Source organism: Tauraco erythrolophus, chromosome 14, assembly GCF_009769465.1.
Source record: "Tauraco erythrolophus isolate bTauEry1 chromosome 14, bTauEry1.pri, whole genome shotgun sequence".
Lineage (NCBI taxonomy): Eukaryota > Metazoa > Chordata > Aves > Musophagiformes > Musophagidae > Tauraco > Tauraco erythrolophus.
This window is the reverse complement of record NC_141478.1, coordinates 17,299,883-17,323,997: the sequence shown is the minus strand read 5'-3', so window position 1 is coordinate 17,323,997 and position 24,115 is coordinate 17,299,883. Positions and strand designations below refer to the sequence as shown.

At 37.1% G+C, this 24,115-nt stretch overlaps 1 protein-coding gene across 2 annotated transcripts in view; it reads left to right on the top strand.

Moving 5' to 3' along the window:
* APBA2 (amyloid beta precursor protein binding family A member 2) overlaps positions 1–24,115 on the top strand; it is a 94,810-nt gene that overhangs the window by 49,736 nt on the left and 20,959 nt on the right. The window contains exons 2-7 of one of the 2 annotated variants that reach the window (XM_086620073.1): positions 1,169–2,175; positions 13,119–13,199; positions 14,526–14,562; positions 20,583–20,728; positions 22,033–22,068; positions 23,682–23,768. In XM_086620073.1, the coding sequence (XP_086476199.1) occupies positions 1,207–2,175; positions 13,119–13,199; positions 14,526–14,562; positions 20,583–20,728; positions 22,033–22,068; positions 23,682–23,768 (1,356 nt within the window). In that variant the 5' untranslated portion in view covers positions 1,169–1,206. The remainder of the gene's footprint in view (positions 1–1,168; positions 2,176–13,118; positions 13,200–14,525; positions 14,563–20,582; positions 20,729–22,032; positions 22,069–23,681; positions 23,769–24,115) is intronic. The other variant, XM_086620072.1, reaches the window with a different exon arrangement.

Below are 24,115 nucleotides of genomic sequence, written 5' to 3'. Positions count from 1 at the left end.
TGTGTTCAGCATTGATGCAGCCTCACCTCAAGCTCTGTGTGCCCTGGGCCCCACAATTTAAGCAGGATGGGAAGGTCCTTATATGTGTCCAGAGGAAGGCAAAGCAGCTGGTGAAGGAGCTGAAAGGAATGTCCTATGAGGAGCAGCTAAGAACTTTGCTCTTGTCTAGTTTGGAGAAAAGAAGGCTGAGGGGCAACCTCATTGCTCTCTACAGCATCCTGCAGAGGCGAAGTGGAGAGGGAGGTGCTGAGCTCTTCTCCATGGTATCTAGTGATAAGACACATGGGAATGTTTCAAAGCTGCACCAGGGAAGGTTAAGACTGGACATTAGGAAGTATTTCTTTACCAAAAGGGTAGTCAAACACTGGAACAGGCTTCCTAGGGAGGTGGTCAGTGCCCCAAGCCTGTCAGTGTTTAAGAGGCATTTGCACAATGCCTTTAATGACGCGCTTTAACTTGGTCAACTCTGAATGGGTCAGGGGCAGTTGGACTAGATTATCATTGTAGGTCCCTTCCAACTGAAATAGTCTATTCTATTCTTAAAAAAATATTTGGTTTAAGAATGAGAGATACTTAATGGCATCCAGCTAGTAAGAGCTAATAAACCAGTAAATGATTTATTTTTTTAAATACTTTTAATACCAGTGCTTTATCCTTTAGTGCTGTATGTGACAGCCAAGTTAATAGAATTATTTTCATTTAGTTTTGGTAAGAGCAGGTGTTTAAGTTAGATTCTAAATGTATTCTTTCAGTACACATTAAAGAAATGCTTAAGCTGACAATTGAAATGAGCTCCTGTTTACTACATAGCAATCAAAGCATGACCCCTTACTGGCAAGCAAAAGAAATTGAAAACTAATTAAAAGGTTCAGGATTAATTATCTGTCAAATTATTCAAATCTGACAGAAGAGATCCTACACTAGAATACATTTAGCATAAATGTAGAACTTTCTCTTTACCTGTTCCTTTCAGTGTGCAAGTTATTACTTTGATTTGATGGTTCCATAACATGAGCATTTTAAAAGTTAGCTGTCTGTGAATCTGGTGTACGTATCTACGAGCACATCCTTTTTATTTGTTAAATCTATCAGCTTGTGTCCTATTAACATCACTGACCTCTACTGATGACTTTTTCCTGAATTTGTGTTTTTTCCATCTTCCCTACAGTAATTGCTTAGAAATGATTGCCATATAACAAGTTGGCTATGGCAAACAGGAAACGCCAAAGCACTACAGCCAGCATGCTGGATCACAGAGTTAGAGCTTGCCCTACTTCGTCTCACAACAGAGAGCCTAAAAATGAAGAAAGTGACCTTCCTATTGAAGATTATGCAGCAAAGGAGGCAGAACTGGCAACAGTCAGACAAGGTAGTCCTACACCTGTGGAACATGAGTGCAATGATCATAGTGGAGATGGTGACTCCAGCTCTGACTATGTGAATAACACCTCTGAGGAGGAGGACTATGATGAAGGCTTGCCAGAAGAAGAGGAGGGGATCACATACTACATTAGATATTGTCCAGAGGATGACAGTTACCTGGAAGGAATGGACTGCAATGGGGAGGAGTATGCTCCCCATGAGGAACACCATGTTGAAACAGATGAATGTCAGGAAGCTGTAGAAGAATGGGCTGAAGGTAAGATTCAGCACCAAGAGGAAAATGAGGTGATGGACAGGCAAGAATGGCAGGAAGGTCAAGACAATGGTGTTCAGATTTTGGAGGATGAAGTCTCATCTTTGGAGATTCAAGACCAAGAAGAAAACATACAGTATTGTCAAAGTGAAGGTGGCTATCTGGACTATTACCCTGCAGAGGCTAATGGAAACTCGCAAGGAATATCACCATACCATTCTAGAAAAGAGGATGCAGAGCTGGAAGAGCAGGAAGAGGATATTGACCAGATCGTAGCAGAAATCAAAATGAGTATGAGCATGAGCAGTATTAATAGTACAGCCGAAATGAGTCCAGAGCACACTGGGACTGAAAACATGGCACATGACTACAAAGAGACTTGTTCAAAGGGAGAAGCTGTTCACAGTGCTAACAGGCATGAGGGGAGGCCAAAATCACTGAATATCCCATCTGCCTCTAAGCACAGTGGAGATGTGCCTAGAGGTTTTAAAGCAAAGTCAAGAACCCCAGAGGACAGACAGAAGTGGCCACAGGAGCAGGTATGCAGTTCTCCATTTAACTAGACTGTCAAAAGCATTATGCAAATATTATGTTAGTAAGTTTCCAAACAGAAAACAATATTTTCATGGTTTTACTCTGTATTGCATTCATAGCTACATAATCATATTGTATGTTTAGAAAAAGGTGCTGAATGTAGTCAATTTAGGTAGAGAACTAGGAAAGAGGTTTTGCACAGAAAACAGACAATTTCAAATAAAACAAGGTATTCCAGATGCATGGGCAAAACTAGTTATTTACATTATTTTTGTTCTGAAGTGTCACTCTAGATAAAAGTCCACCGAGGACTCCTGCTCCATTGCCTTAGTGAGTGATTAGTTTTAGTTTCTTTTGTTTTCAATAGAACGTACATCAAGGCTAGAGTACATCAAGGCTAGAGACTGCATATGTTAAAAGTAACTGCAAGAAGTGCCTGCATGTTGCTGTCTTCCTGTACTAGCCAGACATATCTTGACCTTGACAAGAAGGAAGAAATAGGAGCTTTACTTGTACCAAAAATGCTTTTATCATCTACACCATTCTCACGATAAAACTGCTTAATTTAAACCATGCACGATCTTTCCTTGTTCTAATGTTGAATGCCAGAAAAAAACTGGGAATGAAGCTCAAGCCTTTATAGAGGAACAGAGGAATGAGGTTTTCTTCTTTTTTTAAAGTTTCAAATTGAATGTGCTTGCTTCCTTCAAGAGACATATCTAATTCCCTTTGCTCTAAGGTCAGTTTAAAGCTTTGACTTTGCATCTGTGAAGTTATTTGCAACTGAGTATTAGTTATTTTCTGCAATGAACAGAGATCTAACTAAGAGGTAAAACATAACGTATTTAGATGACAGGCTAGTAAGGATAAGTGAATTATTCTGCCTTATCTTTAATTAAAATGCTTTATTAAACTTCAGAGGTATGTTTCCTGTTTCAGCTTTATCAATTCTATGATTTAGGATTTTTTATAAGTAACTGCCCCACGGTTAAACAATTTCATCTAGATGATTCCATTAAAAACAGACATTAAAATATGTCAATTCCTTTGAAAATCAGTAGAAGGAAATCAGACATTTCAGTATGTGCTGATGAATCAACTTGACCTTTATTATAATCCTGAACAAAAAAATCTTAGGGAGATATTATCAGATTTCCCATACTTACAGCAATTTTTAATACTCATTTCTACATTCTAGTTTCAGAAGTATAATTAGAACTAAATTGTGTAACTTAGTATGTTCAGTGCCTTATTGCCAGCATAAAAGTTCTAGCTTGTGTGAATAAGCTTGATAATCTTGAATGGCTTGAATAGTTACTAGGTACTGGCTAGGAGCAGAGAAGTCTGGTTAGCATGTTGGAGAGTAATGGTGGTCTTTCTGGCACAGTACACCAGCAGCTGCTACTGGGAGTGTTGCTGTTTCTAAGTTTTGAAAATATTTGCAGAACAAAAGAGAAGAGCTCTTGAATTAGAAAGTGAACTCTTCTATGTGCTTAAATAAGAAATTGTTGGGTTTTTTTCCCCCTGAATGATTGCTAATTCAAAAGAGAATTAAACAGACTTTCATTTCAACATCTTTTTGTTCTCTTCCAAAGTTTATTTAGCAGAGGTTGAGCTGAATTGCATTGTACCTTTATTATTCTTGCAAGACTGCGAACAACTTTTTTTTTAAAAAAACAGGATATTGATATAACTGCCACTGATGTGAGAATAAACAAAGGGACTAAGTGTTTCTGAGATGCCTGTTCAAGCTTTTACTGTTATTTCCAGTCAGTCTTTGGCCAATGCCTTAATCTTTTTCAGTAGTGGAGGAAGTGCTACTGTGATAGGTGGCCACTGGCTGGCATGTAGGCATTGAGTTTCTACAATCTCTTTTCATAGAATTCACAAACTGTTGTCCAATGGATAGAGCCTTAAACAATACATAATATTTCATTCCTTCAAATATGAAGGGAGATAGGGAGGTAGAGCTACAGCACAGGTATCCATTTCAGTTCAGCATGAGGGCATAAACAAACTGGGTGACAAGATATGCCTTTTATTTGTAAGAAAGAAGACGGGGCAAAGCTGCTGTGGGCATCTTCACTGAAGAGCACATAGACCTTCAAGGCATAAAGGTGTGAAGCAGCATTTCTTATGGAGATAGAGGCTCACAAATGGAGACATGAGGAGATTCCCCAAACCTCCAGGGATATAAAAGATTGATTAAAAAACAAGTTAAATAATCTTTGGCAAGCATTACTTGACTGTTTATCGTAACAAGACTGGTCTTGCTGTGTTTTGTTCACCTGCTGCAGGTTGCTTATCATCCTCAGCTTTGTCTAAAAATCAGGCTCATTGTGGGGGCATTAGAATAAGAGTCTAGTATTCATTTCTGCCAAATATATACATTAGCAGGAGGTGTGGCTAGACCTTTAACATAGCTATTGGACTCAAAGGATTTAGATAAAGCAGAAAGGATTTTTTCTTTTGGGGTATTCAATTCTTTTAGTATTTACTATAAAATGTCTAAGGGATGGATGCAGTTAATGTACTGTCTAAATGAACCTGTGTCTCATTTGTGAAACTGAGGTAGTCATTATTTTAATTACAATAATTAGCGTTCTTGCATAGTGAAAGGAGAAAAACCCAAGGCCATTGTCAGTCGATTTGCATGCCAAACATTGGTTGCAGAGAATTTTCTTGAAAGATCCTCGATTTTGTCATCTTGCTAAAAGATTTCAGTTACTGTAAGCATGCATCACATAGTACAAAACAACAGGGTGAGAGGGATGACACAGAAGCACACATGTTGCAAATGGAACACTTTTGCCCCAATTCTTTAAGTAAATGTAGATTTGAATGCTTTTAAGTTAAACCAAGATACTATGTGTATGTCAGTTTTTGTAAAAAATAAGCAAACAGCAATGTTTGTGTGCATTGCATAAATGTGTGTGCATAAAACACTGTGGTTTTATGCACACACTGTGCTGTCCTTAGCTTTTTTGCGTTTCTGCTCCTTGCCTCCTTTCCTGCTTCCCATAGGTGGTGATATGGCTGCATAAAATTTCAGGTTACTTAACAGTAACCGGTCACAATACATTTTTACATACCTTTAAAAATATATAGCGATTAATTATTAGCTCATGATAAATGCTAGCAATTATCTTGCATATGAAATTTAAATAACCAGTAAACAAATGCAATTTTAAAGGTTCCAGTTGCTAGGATTGCTTTCAGCAATTAATCCCCAGAGAATAGTAGTCCGTTTAAGAAAGATCCAACAATCTACAGAGAATAGAAAACAAAGTAAGCATCTTGGTTTACTTTCAACATGGTCAGTCTCCAGTCTTAAATATGTGTTCATCCTTGAAAACTTTGGGGATATATGAGCTTGCCTGTATGAGCCTTTATTTGTAAATACCTCTAGGTAAGTGGAGAAGAGGATTTGCACTAGACAAGTCTGAGGGAAACCTAGAATACATTTAGAATCTAAATTTGCTCTAACTCATTGCTTAGCACAACTTTTATTTCTTGCAGGTTTTCTATGCTTACATTATTTAAGAAAGGCATTACATCTGTGAAGTTGAAACTGAATATTTCGGGCATTTAACAACTTCCTTAAGCTAGGACTTTCTGCCACCCCCATTTGACATCTTAGTCATCTCAGACTGAGCCAATTGCTAATGTATTTGACACATGAAGAAACTTTCTTTTTGGTTTATAATTTCATTTTATATGTTTCAGCTTCATGCAGAGAAGTCAAATGTGGTCAGACACCCTGTTGATGTAATTATCCTGAATTATCATAGTTTTTATTGTAAAATAAACATGAATTAACTGACTTAGGTATATCTTTGGGTGGAGTAAGGAGGAAGAGGAACTGAATGGCTCATTCAACTGATACTAGCATACAGTATGACTAGAAATTTTCAATTGATGTGGTGTTCCTGTGCAAAAGTAGTTGCTATTGACTTGAAGTTTTTTTTCTTTTTGGAATTCTATTACATTTGCATAGCTCCAAGTTTAGCTAGCATAATGTTTGGCACACTAATAATCAACCCAGGAACAGGTTTACTAGGAGGAAAATGATAGTAGTCTCCTGTTGCAGATGAGTGCTTGTGCTCCATAAAATATGAACAAAGGCCTGGTCTAAATCAAAACTTGAACCACAAAAATCTTGTCTTCAGATCAGTTCACTGCAACGTATCCTGTCTTGCTTCCTTCCAACAAAGTATGGTATGGGGCAGTTGCAGGCCCATCCTGCTGCCCCCCGACTGCGTTTGGAACTTAAGATTCTCCTATTGCAGCCATAAGACAACTGCAGAGAATGATGGCATTGTCTTATTTAATTCATACTAAGTTAATGCTAACTCTATACAGTCAAGAAGCATAATTAAAGAATGGTAGAAGCAGTGAAGAAAAAGTTAATAAAATATTGGACAGTAGCTGAAATAATACTGATGGAAGATGTCTTTTGCACTAATGGGACTCAAATAATTGCTCCTCTCTGGAATCTCACATATGGCAGAGTTTACACTTTTCATCCCACCCAGAGCCATACTTTTATGGACTACCTGCATTGGCATGGCCTAAATGCTACTTGAGATGAGTAGGGACTAAAGGTGACCATAGTACTCAACACTTGAGCATTGACCATCTAAATCAGCCGTTTGTTCATGTCTCATCTGTTTAGATTTCAGACTGCAGACTCCTGAGCATGCATATTCTCTCCTACTCTATTTAAATGGATCTATTTACCAACAGTAAAAGATAAACAGCATCAACAGCCTACCTTCACCTATGCTCTTTTGGAGAAAGGGATTTGCCATAGTCACCATTAAAAAGGAGAACCTTAGAGGGAAGTCTACTTTTTAATGATGCTGCCAGTGACACATGAATCCTATTGCTTCTCATTTCTCAATCATACTGTTATATCACTAGCATACATTTGAGAATCTAACCAAATATGCTTATACAAACTCCCCTGGTAGAGACCCAACAAGCTTCTGCAGTGTTAGTCTCATTTCACAACTTCTATATAGGCTACGCCCTTATACTTTTTCAACATGGACAGAGACAGATAAAATATCACTAACAAAAAATTTGTTGAAGAAATTTTTACAAAGTCTTCCTTTTTGTCTCAGTTTGTTCTCCAACAGCTTTGCATACATCAGTGCTGCAACTGTGTTTTGTTTACCTGTACCTAGTAGAGCTCAGTATTGACAAAAATAATTGAGGTTTATTCCCTTCTCTTGCCATAGGCACAGTGCCCTTCTGCTGTAAAGAGTCCAAATCCAGGAGTCTTTTGCCCATAAAAGATCTCACCCTTAGAACAGTCTGAAGCAGCTAAGATAATAGACATTTTAGAAAACCTGTATCTTAGGAATGCCCTAGTGGAATCCAGTCCAAGTATTGTGGGACACGTTTCATTTGTGGAAAACACAAATGAGTGTAAATAAAGAGCATTCAAAAAGCTTGCTGCATTCTCCCATGCATTCTAGGCAGCTGGGGGGCAGGAATATTAAATATCTATTACTGAGTGACAGTTGCCAAACTTAGTGAGTGTAAGTACTTGCTGAAAAGTGCTAAACAGTCCAAACATTCAGTCCTGGTTTCAGCTATCACCAGTGTGCTTTCAGTATTCTTCTTACAACAAACTCTGTACTAATCCAAAATACAGAGCTATTCTAGCTACTAAACAGAAAAAACTAACTCTATCGCAGCTGAAACCAAGGCACATTATCAAACAAACTCAGTTTCTCTGTGCTAATTGGCTGAGTCATGGGGTTTAGTGATAAACTCTTCACACCAGGAGACAGCAAAATCCACACCTCTTACCTAAAGATGCATTACTGACAGAGTCTTCTCTGGGAAGTGTAAAGCAGAAGGCAGCACGCACTCCAAGTTACAGCTACGTAAAACCGCACCATTCAGCACAGCTATTTCTCTGAAACTCATGGCTGGTTCTCAATTTTAATTACATGCAAGGACAAAAACCCTCTTAGTTCTTTAAGACAATAAAAATCTATTGGTAACTGTTTTAATGCTTACTGAAATTGGATAGAGTATTGAAATTCTTTTGTGGAATGCTCAGATCTCCAAGCTTACTTTGACTCCTCTTTTCACAATGCCAGTTCCGTACACTAACTTACTTGAAACTACTCCTTTCTACAAATATTTTCCTCTTGAGTTCTGACACATGCTAGGACTACTGCTAAATTAGCATGTAGGCAATGGAATAGAATCTTTGTGAGAGAACAGAGTGTGAATTCTGGCCTTTTTTTCCCCGTGATCAAAATCAGAAATCCTTCAGCTAGTCAAGAACCACCTCATTCAGATTCTGTCTTTGTAATTGTATCCTGCTGGGTCAAAATGCTCCTACTGACAATCACGTTACTGATGTTACATCAACTAACGCAGCAGCTCAGTAAGGGTACATTAAGCCATTCCCACTACACATCACCAGCATCTATGAGGGAAGTTATTTCAGTCATGTAGTTTAATAGGAATAGTACTGCCATAATAGACTTGTTACTAGGTTACCATCTCTTGATCTAAAAAGATGTTTTAGATGCACCTTGATGTGTTTCTATAAACGCAGTGGTATTTAAATATCAGGAGGACGCATGGTCCAATAATAAACTGTCATCGGAAACCAACAGAAGACCACAGAAGTTGAAACTAGGAACTGAAGCTTTGTCCTTAAGTAACAAATAACAATACCCATCTGTTTTACCTTTTTTCTAGAGAGAGACAACAAACCTGGATGAAAAGTCAGTTAAATTGGTTTACTTGTGCAACAAGTAGCTTAATGATCTAGTCAACCTACACAAAACACTTTTTTTCCAAGAAGGTTTTTTCTTCTTGGAGCCTACCACAAGGAACCTCTTTCAATTGAAACCTACAACAAAACATCTCTTTTCTAAGAAGCTTAGTAGTCTTCAAAATGAGTTTCAAAATACATAAGCCAGTACATTGCTTTCTCAACACATTGTTTGACAGTATTGGACCAGTATTGCTAGTAAAGAGATTGACAAATATGGCTCATAAGCCTCATTATTGAAATGCTTAAACATAGTAATAAAGCCTTACCACACCTGTGAGCTGCACTCAGTGCTTGCTTACTAATTCTTTGCCAAAAGTGTTAACAATGCTGAAAAAATACTCTTTCATTCCTCTCTCAGACAAATTATACCTCTGAATAACTCAAGAAAGGGACTAACCTGTCAGTTTCCAGCAGAATGTTCTTCAACGGGAAAGTGCTTCATCAGCACTGAGCACCACAGCAGCATTCAGGATCACAGGCAGCAACTTTGAGGAGGACTACATGGATGAGATGAGCTTTTGACTGAAAAGCTAAATAGCTTTTACTGGAGCATACAACCAGTAGCATTAAGAAACAGCAGAACTCAATCATCACCAGATCTCACCTCTAGCTAAAAGGGCCTTCATACTGAAGGAAGGGGTGGTTATAAAGAGGAGCTGATTGGCTGGGAGGGGCCCTGCAAGATTGGTGGGAGGAGGGAGGCCCAGGTGGCCCCAGGTCTGGCAATTAGCCATCAGGACAGAGCTGGCCAGGGCATGGGTACAGCTGTAGGCTTACTTTAAAAAAAATACATCTAGATGCTTCAGTGACCTCAAGCAAGTAGAGTCTGATCTTCCTCTCGGCCTAAAGATGGCATTTTCTGCTGCTTCATATTCCTTCACATGATGCTGGACACTGCCTCATTACTTGCTCATAGGGAAAAGTATTAATAACACCACACCTTAATGTTTTTAATAGCTTTCCTTTGCAGAATCTGTTCTCTTATCAGAATCTTATCCTAGGATAAGAGACTTTTAACATAGCTATACCTCTGTGTTGGTGTGCAGTCAGTTCCAGATTTCTGGTTTAGCTTTAGGTAAAAAAGCAAGTATTGAATATGATAACTTATTTGACATTAGTCATATCACGTGGGAGCACGAACCAACTTCCAGCCCATGCTGAATACAAGAATTTATGTGTTCTAAAAATGATTCCATAAAGAATCTCCAAAACAGTCCCTTCATCCTTGGTCTAGAACCATCTCCTTCCATACATACACGACTACATGGTTTGTAAATGCGTATGGGAGATACAGCCGTGCCTGCTATGTATAGTTCTCTCCTTTGACACTAAGTCTTTATGGAAAGAAAGGGAAGCCCTTCTCTCTGTACCTCTTTCTGCCTTTTCCTTCTGGGATACCATGTTAGCAAACATTTATTCAGCATGAAGATCTCGACCCTTATTTTGTGAAGGGTCGTAACAGCCCACATATTTGCAGACAAATTTTGGGCACAGAAAGTCTCAGACAGGCACAGCTTCCCTTACTGACTGCTTGATACTTTGTGCTGCTGCTGAAGGAACACCGGATGTGCTATACTCCAAAGCTGAGAAGATCTCAAGAATGTTGTATTATACTCAGCTTTGTTTGGAAAAAGGGCACACAGAGACACCCTCCCCATCACAATACTTTTAAAGAACAAAGTATTAATAGATCAGGCAGAGGTGGAACATATTGTGTACACAGAGGTGCATGAAAGAAATGGAAGAATTTTTTGTACCTGAGATTCTGCAAAATTAGGCGGGCTCCTAAACACATAGGTGAAACACTGGGGGAAAAAAAAAATGGCCTTCATGTACAGACACCAAATAGTAAGTAAAAAACATTCAATATGTTCCATGTAGAGGTGATGCGATTGATCCCAACTTGTCATGTATTCTGCACAGACTTCTGTTTGGAACCCAGCCAATGCAGAATAACAACATGTATACTACATATGTGGCACATGTATACTACATATGTGACTAGGAAACAATAAACAAGCAAGACTTGTTTGTATTCCTAAAATCCTGAAAATACGACCTCCAGTAAATTACAGCTATGTATAAATCAAAACCAAAATGTCATCCAAGTGTTTAGGCATCTTTTATATGAAGACTATATGGAATTATGTATGCAGCTAATACCAAAGAGCATGATTGGTGTTATGATCCCCAAGGCTGAATTAGTCCATCGACATGTAAGATTTGTGACAGAGACATATTTTGATGATGTTTACGGCACCCAGGATATGCTTACTATACCAAAGAATTCTTTCTTTATATGCAGGTGCATTTTCAGTTCAGTCCAATGTGTGGTAATCAGAACTGACAGAGCTTTAGAAGTATTAATATTCTGTTGTACTTACTGGAGTTAATATATTTGCTGTCACTGTTTACAGTTTAATGTATCTTCATTGTGGCCATGCCATTTTCCCTGCTTAAGGCATACTTAATCTAATCCTACTATTTTAGGTAATAATGTATGATTATTATGCTTGTTTTATTAAAGCCCTCTAGATATTTGTTTACCTCATTAATATATTTCACTACACATCAACACATACTGCTCTGCATTGGTTTAGCCATGCAATATAATTAGATTTGTCTTGTCTCAAACAGAATACCATTTATAAGCAGGGATATGGTAAGCTGCTTAGCTACTACAGCCATGTAGACAGAGCACGAGTCAGTAGATCCTCAAGACTTGGTGGTCTGTGTGTATCTCAGATAGTATTTTCTTTCCTAAAATTCTGCTTACTACTTGGGTGAAATTTTGCTTTGTGTATGTTGTCTTACCTGAGAATTACCATTACTGAGCTAATAGCTCTAATGTGCCTGCTTCATTAGCACATTTCATTCAGCTGATTAAAAACTACTCATAGGGAATAATTTATCTAGAGATGAACACGCGGACTTTCTCTGATTACAGCTACATACTGCATTTGAAAGCCAGAAGACAAGGAGTTATGTTCACATGTAACAGTCAGACTGACCCTTTGAAATAATAGTGGCACAGTGTTTTCCATTTGCACAAGTGTTGATGCAAATTCTTATTTGTGAAGCCTTGCAATGACAGTGGCATTTAGGCACTCTTTTTATACATAATGAGAACTGAGAAAAAAATAAAAGTGAAATATCCTAAACCATAAAAATTTGTTCCAGAAGTCACATTGGTTCTCCAGATTTCCAACACTGGAACTCTGAGTTATATAAACTTCACTTTCTTGGTACGTATGGGTCATGGGCACTCCTGGTGCTGGGTGCTGGTGTTCTATGACTTGTGTCAGATCTGGAGAAGAAATTCTGCCCCTTAGAATATTAGAACTTACAAGAAAAAGAGTGTTCCATAGTTTAAAAGACTTAGTATTTTCCTCATTAAGGTTTTGTATTTTCCCTTTTACATCTCTTCAGAATCCCAAAGCTGTGCTGCCAGCATCCTGTAGATCTGCGTGGCCCAAAAGGAAGGAGATGCCATAAGGTGTCTCCCATGAACAGAGAATCTTATGTTCAGTGCTAGGATTCTGTTTTTCAGATCAGAGGTGGCCATTAGGACTATTTTGATTTTGTCCAGTACTGAGAATAAACACATTTTAAAATTCTAACTTTGGTTTCTGAACAATTTGAACACGTCAGCATTTGGCTTGATTTCATGTAAAATAATTTAGTTTAAATCAGTAGTGTAACTGCTACTTAATGATAATTGAGATGTCTTACAATTTATATTAAAATAGATCTTTTATTATAATTAAACAGCTCAACATTTTTATATTAATCTCATAAATGCTAAATTACCATAGGAAATTCCGACTATTATATCACCTTATGATATTTCAGTATCAGTAATGAATATTGATTGCACATAAATAACTACATACAAATACATATAAATAACTGCACAGAATAGCTTCATGACCAATGACTGTCATAAAATAACGAAGAACATGATAAATACAGTGTCATAGTTAATGTTCTATGATTTTTATTAATATTTTCTGAATGTAATTTAATCTGGTGATTATTTTCTGACTATCTTTGCACCATTGACTTCCACTGAAATCTCTACTTTGTTTTGAAGCCTTTCAGAAGGCAAAAGAATTTGAAATCCTTTCTCGTTTCTTATAGATGTGCAATGGTGTAGAGCAGCCGAGGAAGCAACAGCGTTCAGACCTCAATGGACCAGTTGACAATAATAATACACCCGAGGTAGGTACGTTAGGCCATTCTGCTGCCTATCTTCCTGCGGTCGGGCTTCCAGGAAGAAAAGCAGGCACTGAATTGTAAGCTCTGTCCCTCTCACACACACTTACTTAGGCTCTGTTTCTTTTCCTGAACTAACAATAAATACCGTCTCTGCATATTCTGAAAAGACTTTGAACTATACCTGTGAATTTTTTGCTGCCACATTGATTTTACATAACTGTCCATGGCATGTACTCAAGCCTAAAATTTTCTGATGACGTACAGAACAGGGAGCACACTTCAGAAATTCTCGTTTTGGATTATTGGAGAACAAAAGTAGCATCAAAAAGAAATTGGCTTTTGCTCTCCTCCCATCCCTGTCAGTCTTTGAAACCGAAGGATGGCTTAGTTTCCACAGGAATAATTCTCTTTAAATAACCCCTAATATCAAGCACATCATTCAGTGCTGAGAGCTCAAATGATTCACATCTTTTTGAGTGGCCTCTCTGCTAAGATGTGTCCTGGCTTAGTCAGCTGTGAAAAAGATGCAGTGATAGTCAGACCTGCTCTTATCACTGAAGACTGAAGCAGAGAAGACATCTAAGAATGCAGAATGAGGTTATGCTTGAGGCTAGACACAATGAAATGAAATTCAGACTTAAAAGCAGAAGTCTGTTATCTCAAAAACATATAACACATTTAGCCTGTCGCCTGTTACATTAATGAAGAGAAACATTTCTAAAGCCTTTTCCCATAATGGAAATTTCTGGAAATGGGAATGCCTGAGGAGGCAGGCAAGATGAGCAAATGCAAGGACTACATCCGTTTATTGAGATAAGAGATAGCAGCATAAAAAGAGTGCTGTTGTGGCCCCTGCTGAGATTAAGTGTAATGCTATTACTGTGCAATCAGGGACAGTTCTTTTTATTCACTGACTGAGAATCCTGCTTTGTAAAATATTTTTAAATGTGCTTAATTGGAAATTTGGGATAACATTAATAGACAATGTGATCTAGTGGACAAACTTTTGGACTAGGAATCGCTGGTTTGTATTGCTCATTTGACAGCTGACTACCTAGGTAATTTTCATGTTCTTCCCCTCACCATCTCTTATTTTTTTGTGTGGTGGAATCTGCTTAAAATGCTTTGAGATTCCAAGTAAACAGCACTATGTAACAGTTAGGTTGGGATAATTACTGTGATGTAATGCATTTTGCTGTGCTAAATAGTCACTATGCAGAAGTTATACAAAGAATTTTTTTTTAAGCAATGGTTTTAAAAATAATACTAATTCACTTCAGTTTGTGAAAATGATTTTGTTACAGCTATACCATTTTTATTTCTCAACAGACAAAGAAAGTGTCTTCATTTCCAAGTTTTGTTGATGGTAAGTTTTACATCATCCATAGTTAAAGTAGGATAAAATGGAAGCAAATGCTTTAATGTATTTTAAACATTGCAGTTCTAAAAACTAGTCAAACTCAAGAGAATACAACTGAAAAGTTATTGAAGTATTGAAGTATTTTCACCACCTCCCCGTGGCAATGGGAGCCTGGTGCGATAAACAGGAGGAGCAATTAGAGCCCTGAGAAGGATTAAGGTGAAGATGGAGACAACTACAAATCTGGAAGCTGGTAAAAGTGGTAACAGTGGGCCTCATTAGGGTGGAGATTTATGAAGGTATAAGAGCCCCCTGTTCTTCATAGCCTTGTGATACCACTTTGATGTGATGCTCGTTATTGCACTCTGGGAATCTCAGTTGTTGGCACAAGCGGAAAGGTTCTCCTGATCTGACAAAAAATTGGTACTCCAATCCTCTGTTTAGGACAGCCATGCTTTCCTGTGTTTCTTCAGTCTCCTTTGCACTGCTATCATGTATTTTCTGTTTGGAGAAAAATAAGTAATTTATTAACACAATAAGGTGGAGAGAGATAAAATGGGATTATACTGAAAAATATTATCATTCTCTGATTCACAGACAGCTGAAGAACTTTGTATCGGGAAAATGCATACAGCTCTTCCTGCAAAGGAAATGTCTGCTGTAAAGTGAGAAAAGACAGTAGGAAGCTTCTAAGGATCTAACTCCTTAGATCTGCCATGAACACACTTTTTCCCACAGTGGAAACCAAAGATGAATGTTAAAAACTTGATTGCTAATGCCATTCCCAACTCAGGGAAAACTTGCAGTGATTTAGAATAATATTAGAATGTCCAACACATTTTTCTTCTATTCCCTTGTCTCATCAGCTTGACTAGCAACTTCTGGTTTTAGTCATTTCCTTGAAGAGCGAGAGCAAATGGAAAGTTCAAAGATTGCCCCTTTTACACAGATTGACAACTTAAGGAAATTACACGTAACGCTTGGCATGTACTGGTTAACAGGCCCTAAATAGAGGTAAATTAAATGCATTCCCCAGAGGTGGTGGAGACAAGAAAACTGAAACTTTGTAATAAGCTCTACTTATTGTATAGTGGACAGCTGTAAAGGGAGGCCAGCATGAGCAGAGCTTTAAAACAGACTAGAAAATTCACCCCTCCCAGCACTTGCAGATACAACTGCACGTTTTATTTTTATTTGGATGAAAAAGTTATGTCTTTTTCTTTTCTTACCAATCAGCTCACTACTCTTTTAGATAACATAGTACTTCTTTTTTAGTTCAGTCATTTTGCTGTCTGTTTTGTTCTCTACAGTCGCGCAGTATGTGAGGATAAGCTATCTATTAGACTTTTTCTATTGCGAGTATTATATGGCATTGTCTAATACGAATAGATATATAGCTCACTAGGAGCTTATGATAGCTAACGTGACTGCTCCCTGAATTCAAAGAAAAACACTGTTTTTATTAGTAATTTGTATGTAGAGTCTGAAAAGGAGCAGGTCCTTACCGCACATAGAAGATTCTGTGAGCTAACACTCCCTGTTCTTCCCTGAGCTTTGACGGTGTACCACAACCATGTTCTGGTTACGTTAATATCAACCGTTCAGGCACTTACCTTTCAGCACAGCTCCTTAACTACAGCAGCTGTATCTGTATCTCCATTAATACATGGTATTTTTCACATGCCATGTGGACATAAAAAACAAATTAGGTAACAGGCACCAAAAATACTGGAAATGTGTCCTTTTGCTATTAGAATTGTTTCAGTAGTAGTACCACTACATGCTTGTAGTTGTAATTAGTTCAATGTTCAAGGCTTCTGGCTTTTTTGCTCTCTGTATTTGTCCTGTTACCATAAATGTCATTCCTTTGCACAGTAACAACCATGATGAAGTAAAGAAATCAGCCAAAATACGGAACTTGTAGATAGCCATTCTGCAAGGTGACATATGCCTTGTGTCCATTTACTCCTTATGGAAAATCTGCTGCAGTGCCACGCGCTCTGAGGTCTCAGTGACTTCATGGAGTATGATGGTTCTCAGCAGGAAGTTGAAACTGCTTCTGTGCTCTGAGTGCAGTCTCTTAAGTACTGTCTGAATCCTTGGTTTACATATGATTTTAGATAAATATAAAAAAATGTTCCTAACAGATTATTAAATTAAAATATGCTTGATTATTGAATCCTTTTCTTATTTTATGAATACAAAAGATAAGGTAATTTAAAAATGTTTAGACCTAGTCTTCTTAGTCTAGAAATATGTTTATATTTGTTGCATTAATAGATCAGCAGAAAACCAAGTGATGTCTGTTGCATTGATAAGAAATTTACAGTTAGATTTTTTCAGAAATAGTTATCTATTAAGCACCAACACTCAACATACAATTTCAGTCTCTGTTCAGGTCGAACTAATCGAGTTTCAAATCTATTTCTTTCTTCTTCCCTCCCTCATCAGAAAGCCTTATACACACTTACAGTCAAGGGCATGCTTAAGTGCTCTGATGAGCTGGGACCTCAGCCAAGTCAGCATTTTTATTTTGTTTAAAGCAGTCAGAGATAAGGGAAGAAGACACTCAGGTAGCCCAATCTGACCCTGGCAATTTTCAATATCATTGCATCCTTCCAACAGATGTCTTATTTTACCTGACAATTGCTTCAATTGCTTACAATGCCTTCATGATGGGAAATATTTTCTACCCAATAGGCCTTTTCTTTGGTTTGTGCTTTTTTTTCTTTTCTCCCATATTAGCTATTGCTATAAGCATTTTGTACATGCTGTTGTTTTATACATGCTGTTGCAGAATTTGTTGTTAGTATAATGATTCTGCAAAAAATCATTTTCTAATGCTATAAAGAGATGATGAAACCATATCCAACCAAAAAAACCCCAATCTGCAAAGAATCAAAATAAATAAAATTAGGATTATAAAATTGCTTAAAGTCCTAGGTTATTTCAGGAAGTTTTTCAGACAAATTAGTTAAAAATACCATTAGTTAAAATTAGTTTAAAATTATTTAGTGACTATTTCTGTCACCAACCAGCCAAGACATGAGAAGAATTTGTTGTTTCCTTTGTAACATTCATTAATTTCATAGACCCCTAAGATATGTTTCATGCTTGGAAATGCTATCAGTGTGTACGCAAAAATAGAACTCTAAACATGTCTTTGAAAGAAAAGTGCCTTTGACAAAGCCTATCCATGACTTGGAAATCAAGACAAAAAAGTCTTGCTCAAAGACGTACAAAAGCACCGATATAACCAGAAGTGGGCCAAATTCGACATTCTTGAAAATAACTGAAGAGAAAACAAGCTTTCCTGAGTTCAGCCGGAGCTTTTGGGGTGGAAAGGAAGTAGATTAAGGGACTGATATCTTTTAAATAACCAGCACAACTTTTTTTCTTAACAAATCCTGCAGGCTCTTAGAATTTTGGTCTTTGCTTGATGTAGTAATGACTGTATTAGAATTTGTACCAAGAATTGCAATTTTACTTGTCTTCAGATACACAAAATATTTCAGGAAAATTAATCTAAATTAACTACTAAAGGAGGTTGTTTAAGCTGATTTAAACATTATGTGGGTAAGCGTATTTCAGAGTTAAAGCAACCTTGATTCAATTTAGCCTGATTTACTTAGCCTGAAGTGAACGAAGGAAAACAAAATTAAAGCCACGTTAATTTTGAATGAGTGTGTTAATGCAGGTATCTAATGAAGTTTTGCTAACTTAACATTAAATTCACATCTTTAATTAATATCTCTCTTTGCTACCCTTGAAATAAGATGTCAATATGATGCAACATTAATATTTTGTTGCATGCTGAAAGAAGTACAGATGTATAAGACTAAGTTTTAGGCCTGAAAAGGTGTATGAGTAACATCATCAGAAGAGATACCATATTAAATACATCCTCCATCTGCTGAAAAATGTAATGGTGCAGAGATGTAGGCAAAGAGGAACAAAAATATAGTAAATGGAGTTCCTGTAGAATTTTAATTTTCTTTGATTTCATTCAGAGAATTAGTGCTGCAGAAACAAGAATCGTTTTTTGAGCTATTGAAAGAGTTTCAGTGACTTTTTAAATTAGTAGCTTCCCGAGGGTTAATTGAGGGTTTTCACACTTTCGGTAGAGATTGTAATGATATTTTTTTTATTATTTCCCAATACTTTGAGAATTTAAATTCCACAGTTCTGAGTTACAATGAAGATCCAAACCATTACTGGATTTGTATGGATGTGATCTAAAGCAAAATATGTCCTCCTGTGGTATATAATTATCCTTTTGAAATTTGAAACTACAGTGTTTCCTAGCAAAGCAGATCGCTCCATTTTGTGTGAGCATTATTAATTTATATCAGGTCTCTGAAGAATGCAGGAATAGTATACATATATATATGTGCTAATATACTTTGATTACTGAATTACAAAGACTGGGTATTTTGCTGGAGGTTGAGATTTCCAGCAGGCAAATGTGAGGTCTGTGTGGAAGTATGGGTGTCAGCAACATTGCTTGAAGAAGGAAGTAACTTCTTTTAATCAAGTTTATTTTCTGTTTGAAGAGTTTTTCTAAATTAGAACAGGAAAACAAGAGATAGGAATGCTTACGAAAAGATAAATGTGCAAACCACTACTTCAGTAAATTTCATCAGCATAATACACCATATATTTTTGCTTCTCCACATATTATCTTCCACATTCAATTGATTATAAATAAATCAAACTAATCCACTGTATAGTAAAACTTTTTTTTTAAATTAGCATCTCCCTTCAGTGTCATTTTTCTCTTCACACATGAGATTGATGTACTTCAAAAAACTATGTTAGCATCTTGGCAAGTTGATACAGCTCAAAGCAAATTTCTTTTATAAAACTGTTGAGGACGAGAAAATATTCACTGTCAAGAGATTTCAGCCAAACTCTGGAATGACTGTTCTTTACTGTTGATCTAATCAAGCTAGATGTAAAGCCTAACAGGTGACTAAAGGGGATGATGAGCATAGTCCCAGTGTGATATAAATACTGTCCTTTATTCTCTTCTCCCTGCCCCTTCTTTTTGGAAAGAAACAACTTGCAAAATGCAAGTTAATGTTAGAATCTTACTGAAGCCACTATGTAATTAATACCAAGTGTATGCAAAGGCTTTTGTTGAATGAAGGCTAAAATTTAAAAAACATCAAGATATTTTTAAGTTCGACTATTTTCCTCTCTATTTTAACATGAAATTTTTCATACTCTTTCCATGTGCAACTTTTCCACAACTGCCTTCTGTGACTTCCCTGCTTTCAGAGGAAAAGGCTGTATGACCTGTGGTGCAGATGCCATTGATTAGACCATGAAGGTTTTATTGAACTCCTGTACTGAAGCATGTTTCTCCAGCTCTCAGTTTATACAATCTGTACCAGCCTGGGAACTGTATTGTTCTATCAGTCTCTGAATTCAGGCCTTACACATGACCAAACAGCATGAAGATGCCTTCTTTTCTTCTTTCCTAAATTTCCTTAACTGTTAAGTTTCGGGGTGGACTTTTGCTGAAGCAAAGCACACCTTTGTGCCCATTGTTCATCAGTATCTTTGCCAGAGATAACAGGGACTGTGTACTTACAGAAACATCTCAAAAAACTGTGGAAACACAAATCTGTATTCAAGCAGAAGTTTAGCTCATGCACTGTAGCAGTCATACATACAAATAGTAAGAAAGTTACGATAAAGGAACCTATCAGCGTTTCTAAAACTTGCAAATAATTCCAATGTGTTTATCAGTGCAGCACAGCAAAAATTTTCCAATTATTTTCCTCCAGAATTCCACAGTCAAACCATTATGCAATGTTTTACACACTGAATGTTCAGTTAATATGTTTTTTTTGGGGAAATAATTATAGGGAAAAACATAGCTTGTTTTGCACTGGATCTCTTCGCCTGTTTCATATTAGAAAAGGTATTTAAAAGGTTGTTCAAGCCTCAATATCCTTTATTCAATTTCACATCTCTCTACCCTCTGTTGAAAGGCAGTAACTGTAAACATCTCATGTCAGTTCCAGGACCTTGTGAACCTGAAGACCTCATTGATGGAATCATCTTTGCAGCCAATTACCTGGGCTCTACACAGCTGCTCTCTGAGCGCAACCCTTCCAAAAACATAAGAATGATGCAGGCCCAAGAGGCAGTGAGCCGTGTGAAGGTAGGGGATTTTAATGGTCTGTAGAACACTCTCTGATCCTTGACAGTTGGTCTCGAAACAGTACAGGATCTGCAGCTGCAAACCTATTCTGAAGGGCACGTCGTGAGCATAGATCTAGTACGGCAAATATCGTTAGTTTCTAGTGCTTATTATGAAAATACATACAGCATCTCTGAGGAACAAAATATAAATTATTCCAGAGTCTGTTCAAAATTGTTTGGAAGCTATATGAAGACCTCAATTATTACAGACAAATTGCAGATTGCAATTATGAAATATTCCAATGGCAAAGCACAGGGTATTTGTTTGACTGGTTTTCCTCTTATGTCAGTAATTCCTTTAACATACTACAAATTGTGAAGATTACTGTCAATATATTGGATTATTGCTTTTTTAGGACAGGAAGATTCATACTATTGTGTTTGGATTTGGTGTTACTTACAGTGAATAATTTCTGTGTAAATAACATAGCATGGACTGCTTCATACAGCTGTGTAAAAAAATGCTTTTTTTGGTTAATAATCCAACTGGGAGATTTTTCTTTTACAATTTTTTGTGGATCTGCTATAAATACCTCATCTGAATAAACATATGGCTAGAAAGAGGTAAATTTAAATGCTAATAGAAAAATAATGTGTTTAGTCGATAAAATATTTAATTGTTAAAAATTGCATGTTTTTAAAGGAAACCATTTTAGGAAAATTTAAAGGAAATCATTTTTAGGAAAAGCATTTAGGTCCAGTGCTTTAAGCTTGCCAAACCTTTGCATTTCTGTTGAGCATATTGTGATGTCTCAAGCAGTAAGGAAGTGGTGGTTGCAACTAACTCCCTAAAAACTGTTTTGAGTATTAATAACAATCCTAATCTGTCAGGGATACTTGACTACTTCAGAAAGTCATGGAAGGGAGCTTGAGTTATGTTCTGTTCGACGATTACATGTAGACATACGAATAATACGGATAGAAAACCTGGAGTTTAAAATAGTGCTTGTACTGTCATTTTAGGCTGCTGTATATTTAGCAGTATAGACGTTACGAGCAGCTGTTAACAGACAACACTTTGGTACCAATTTTTTTGTAATCAGTCAACAACATGCATAACGCCATTAAATCTAATTATGCTTGAGAACTGCATAAGATATAAACAAATCTTTCTCTCACACACATCCTTCTCCCACTGCCCTCAGTTTTTAATTTTTAACAGTCTGGATTCATAGTCAAAAGGTTTCCATGACTTCCCACACTGTCTTTTCTCTTTCTTTGTGTGTACATCTGTCTGCATTCTTTTTTTATGCTACTCCTCAGAGGATGCAAAAGGCGGCTAAAATCAAGAAAAAAGCGGTGTGTAAACTGTTTTTCTTGAATGCTAATGTTTACTTACATTTTTGTTGTTCTCCATGGAGTGTTGTGTCTTTCAGTATGGGACCTCATAAAGTTGTCATTTTCGTTTCTTCTTTGTTAAGTACTACAACACTGGATGGAATAAAATGAACTCATTTTCTTCATCATTCCTCTGCTGCTCTTCTTCTGTTGAATACCTGTGATTTGTTTAGTCCACATATACAGTCAGTGTTATCTGGGAGATTTTTTAAAATGTAATACTTATTTCTATTTTACTAACCAAAGCAGTAAGATGTATTTCATGTGCCTGTGACTTACTGTGTAGCTATTAAATTATTGTCAATATTTAAAAACAAATAAAATAAATTTATCAGGTAGGAGCTGGAACAATTAATATAGGAGACAATTCATTCCGTTAAAAACTATACTTCAGTTAGCTAAATACAGTTATCAAAAATATCACTGAAATTAATCTTGCTCTTTGTGATGGTCTTGGATGAAAGCAATGCAAGTAATCTCTGCCAAAGTATGTGCTTGCTTTGTATTTTGCTGGATGAGAATTAATTCAAATAAAATTGATTTGAATGAATTATAGGCATAGCTAAGCCTTTATAATTACAGAAAAGAGCAGCAAATACATCATTCGTCCTTGCACTGTTTCATCAAAGAACCAGTCTCTGACCTGGAGACTGGTGCCTGCCTTTAGCACAGGGTGATACAGTCTGTGGCCATTTTATTCTGAGGCTGCTAACATGGGTGCTGCTAGATACCAGTTGCAATTGTTCACTGTGGACAAGTAGCACAGAAGAAGAAAACAGGTTCGTGCTGGAACTCAGAGTATTAGGTAAGCTCTTAGATGATGCTTCAGCGGGAGGTAGCAGCTGCTTTACCACTTTCTCTCCCGTTTTCTCACATGAGCAAAGCCAGGACTCACACTTACAGAAACCATGTGGTATTACACTGTAATCCCACTAGCTCTGTGGCCATGTTTTCTAATGGGATATGGAATTGTGTCCCTAGTGAGCAGTACTGCAGAAGCTGAGGTCTAAAAGTCAGCTGATGGCTTTCTGTGATAGGAGAGAAATATTAGTTCACCACTGAGTTCTTTATTTTCTGGAAAGGAACTAAAATAGAAATCAAAAAAAAATCCATAATACCCAACAGAGTACTGAGTACGAGCTTGCACTATTTTGGTGAGCTTACTGAAGATGGCAAGGGCTAAGCAGCTGATGGGGAGTAGGTCACTTTCTTGTTTCTCCTGCTTTCTCAATTCCAGTGCCTCAAGTACTGAAGTGCATTGATGAGACAGTGAGGAAGAAACAGCCATACTCTTTCTCCTGTTCCGCCTCCAAATAGAGATTTGTAGTACTTGAGTTGCCAGTCCCACAGGCTCCAAAAATTCATTCTTACCCACAAAATCAGAGTATGCTTCAGTCTTTCTGTGCAATAAATGCATTCTTTGCATGTATTGAGAAACACCTTCGAATAGCCGTCTTTGTAGTGGTTCAACAGTGTGATTGCCTCACATCACATTATGCTTGAAGCGATCAGTGAATTTGTCATTCTGAAGAGGAAATTAAAATTCCCCTTGTAACAAAGCATCTGTCTTTCAGACTTCAGAGGGAGATTCCCAGGCCTTGACTGAAGTAGATCTGTTCATCTCCACACAGAGAATCAAAGTTTTAAATGCAGACACACAGGTAAGTTATGATTAAAACTCTCCAAGAATAATGTTGAATTAGGCTGCGCTCTTGTACTATTAGTGGGAGACTTTATAAATTTAGATAAATTCACAGTTGTGAGAACATTCAGGAAGAGCGGTGTTAGACCTGCTATTGTCGTAACACTCGCCATTTGCCAATATAGTCATACTGACACCAGTTTTGCTTATTTGATGTATTGGAAAATGTCTGCATGTTGCTGAGATCTATAATTCAATTTAGGAAAAGATTCAGAAGTCTTTCAGAATCCATGTACGCTGTTTCTCTGAAACACTTTCAGTACCCAAATTTACGGTCTAACAGGGAAGTCGTTTGCTGCTTTGACT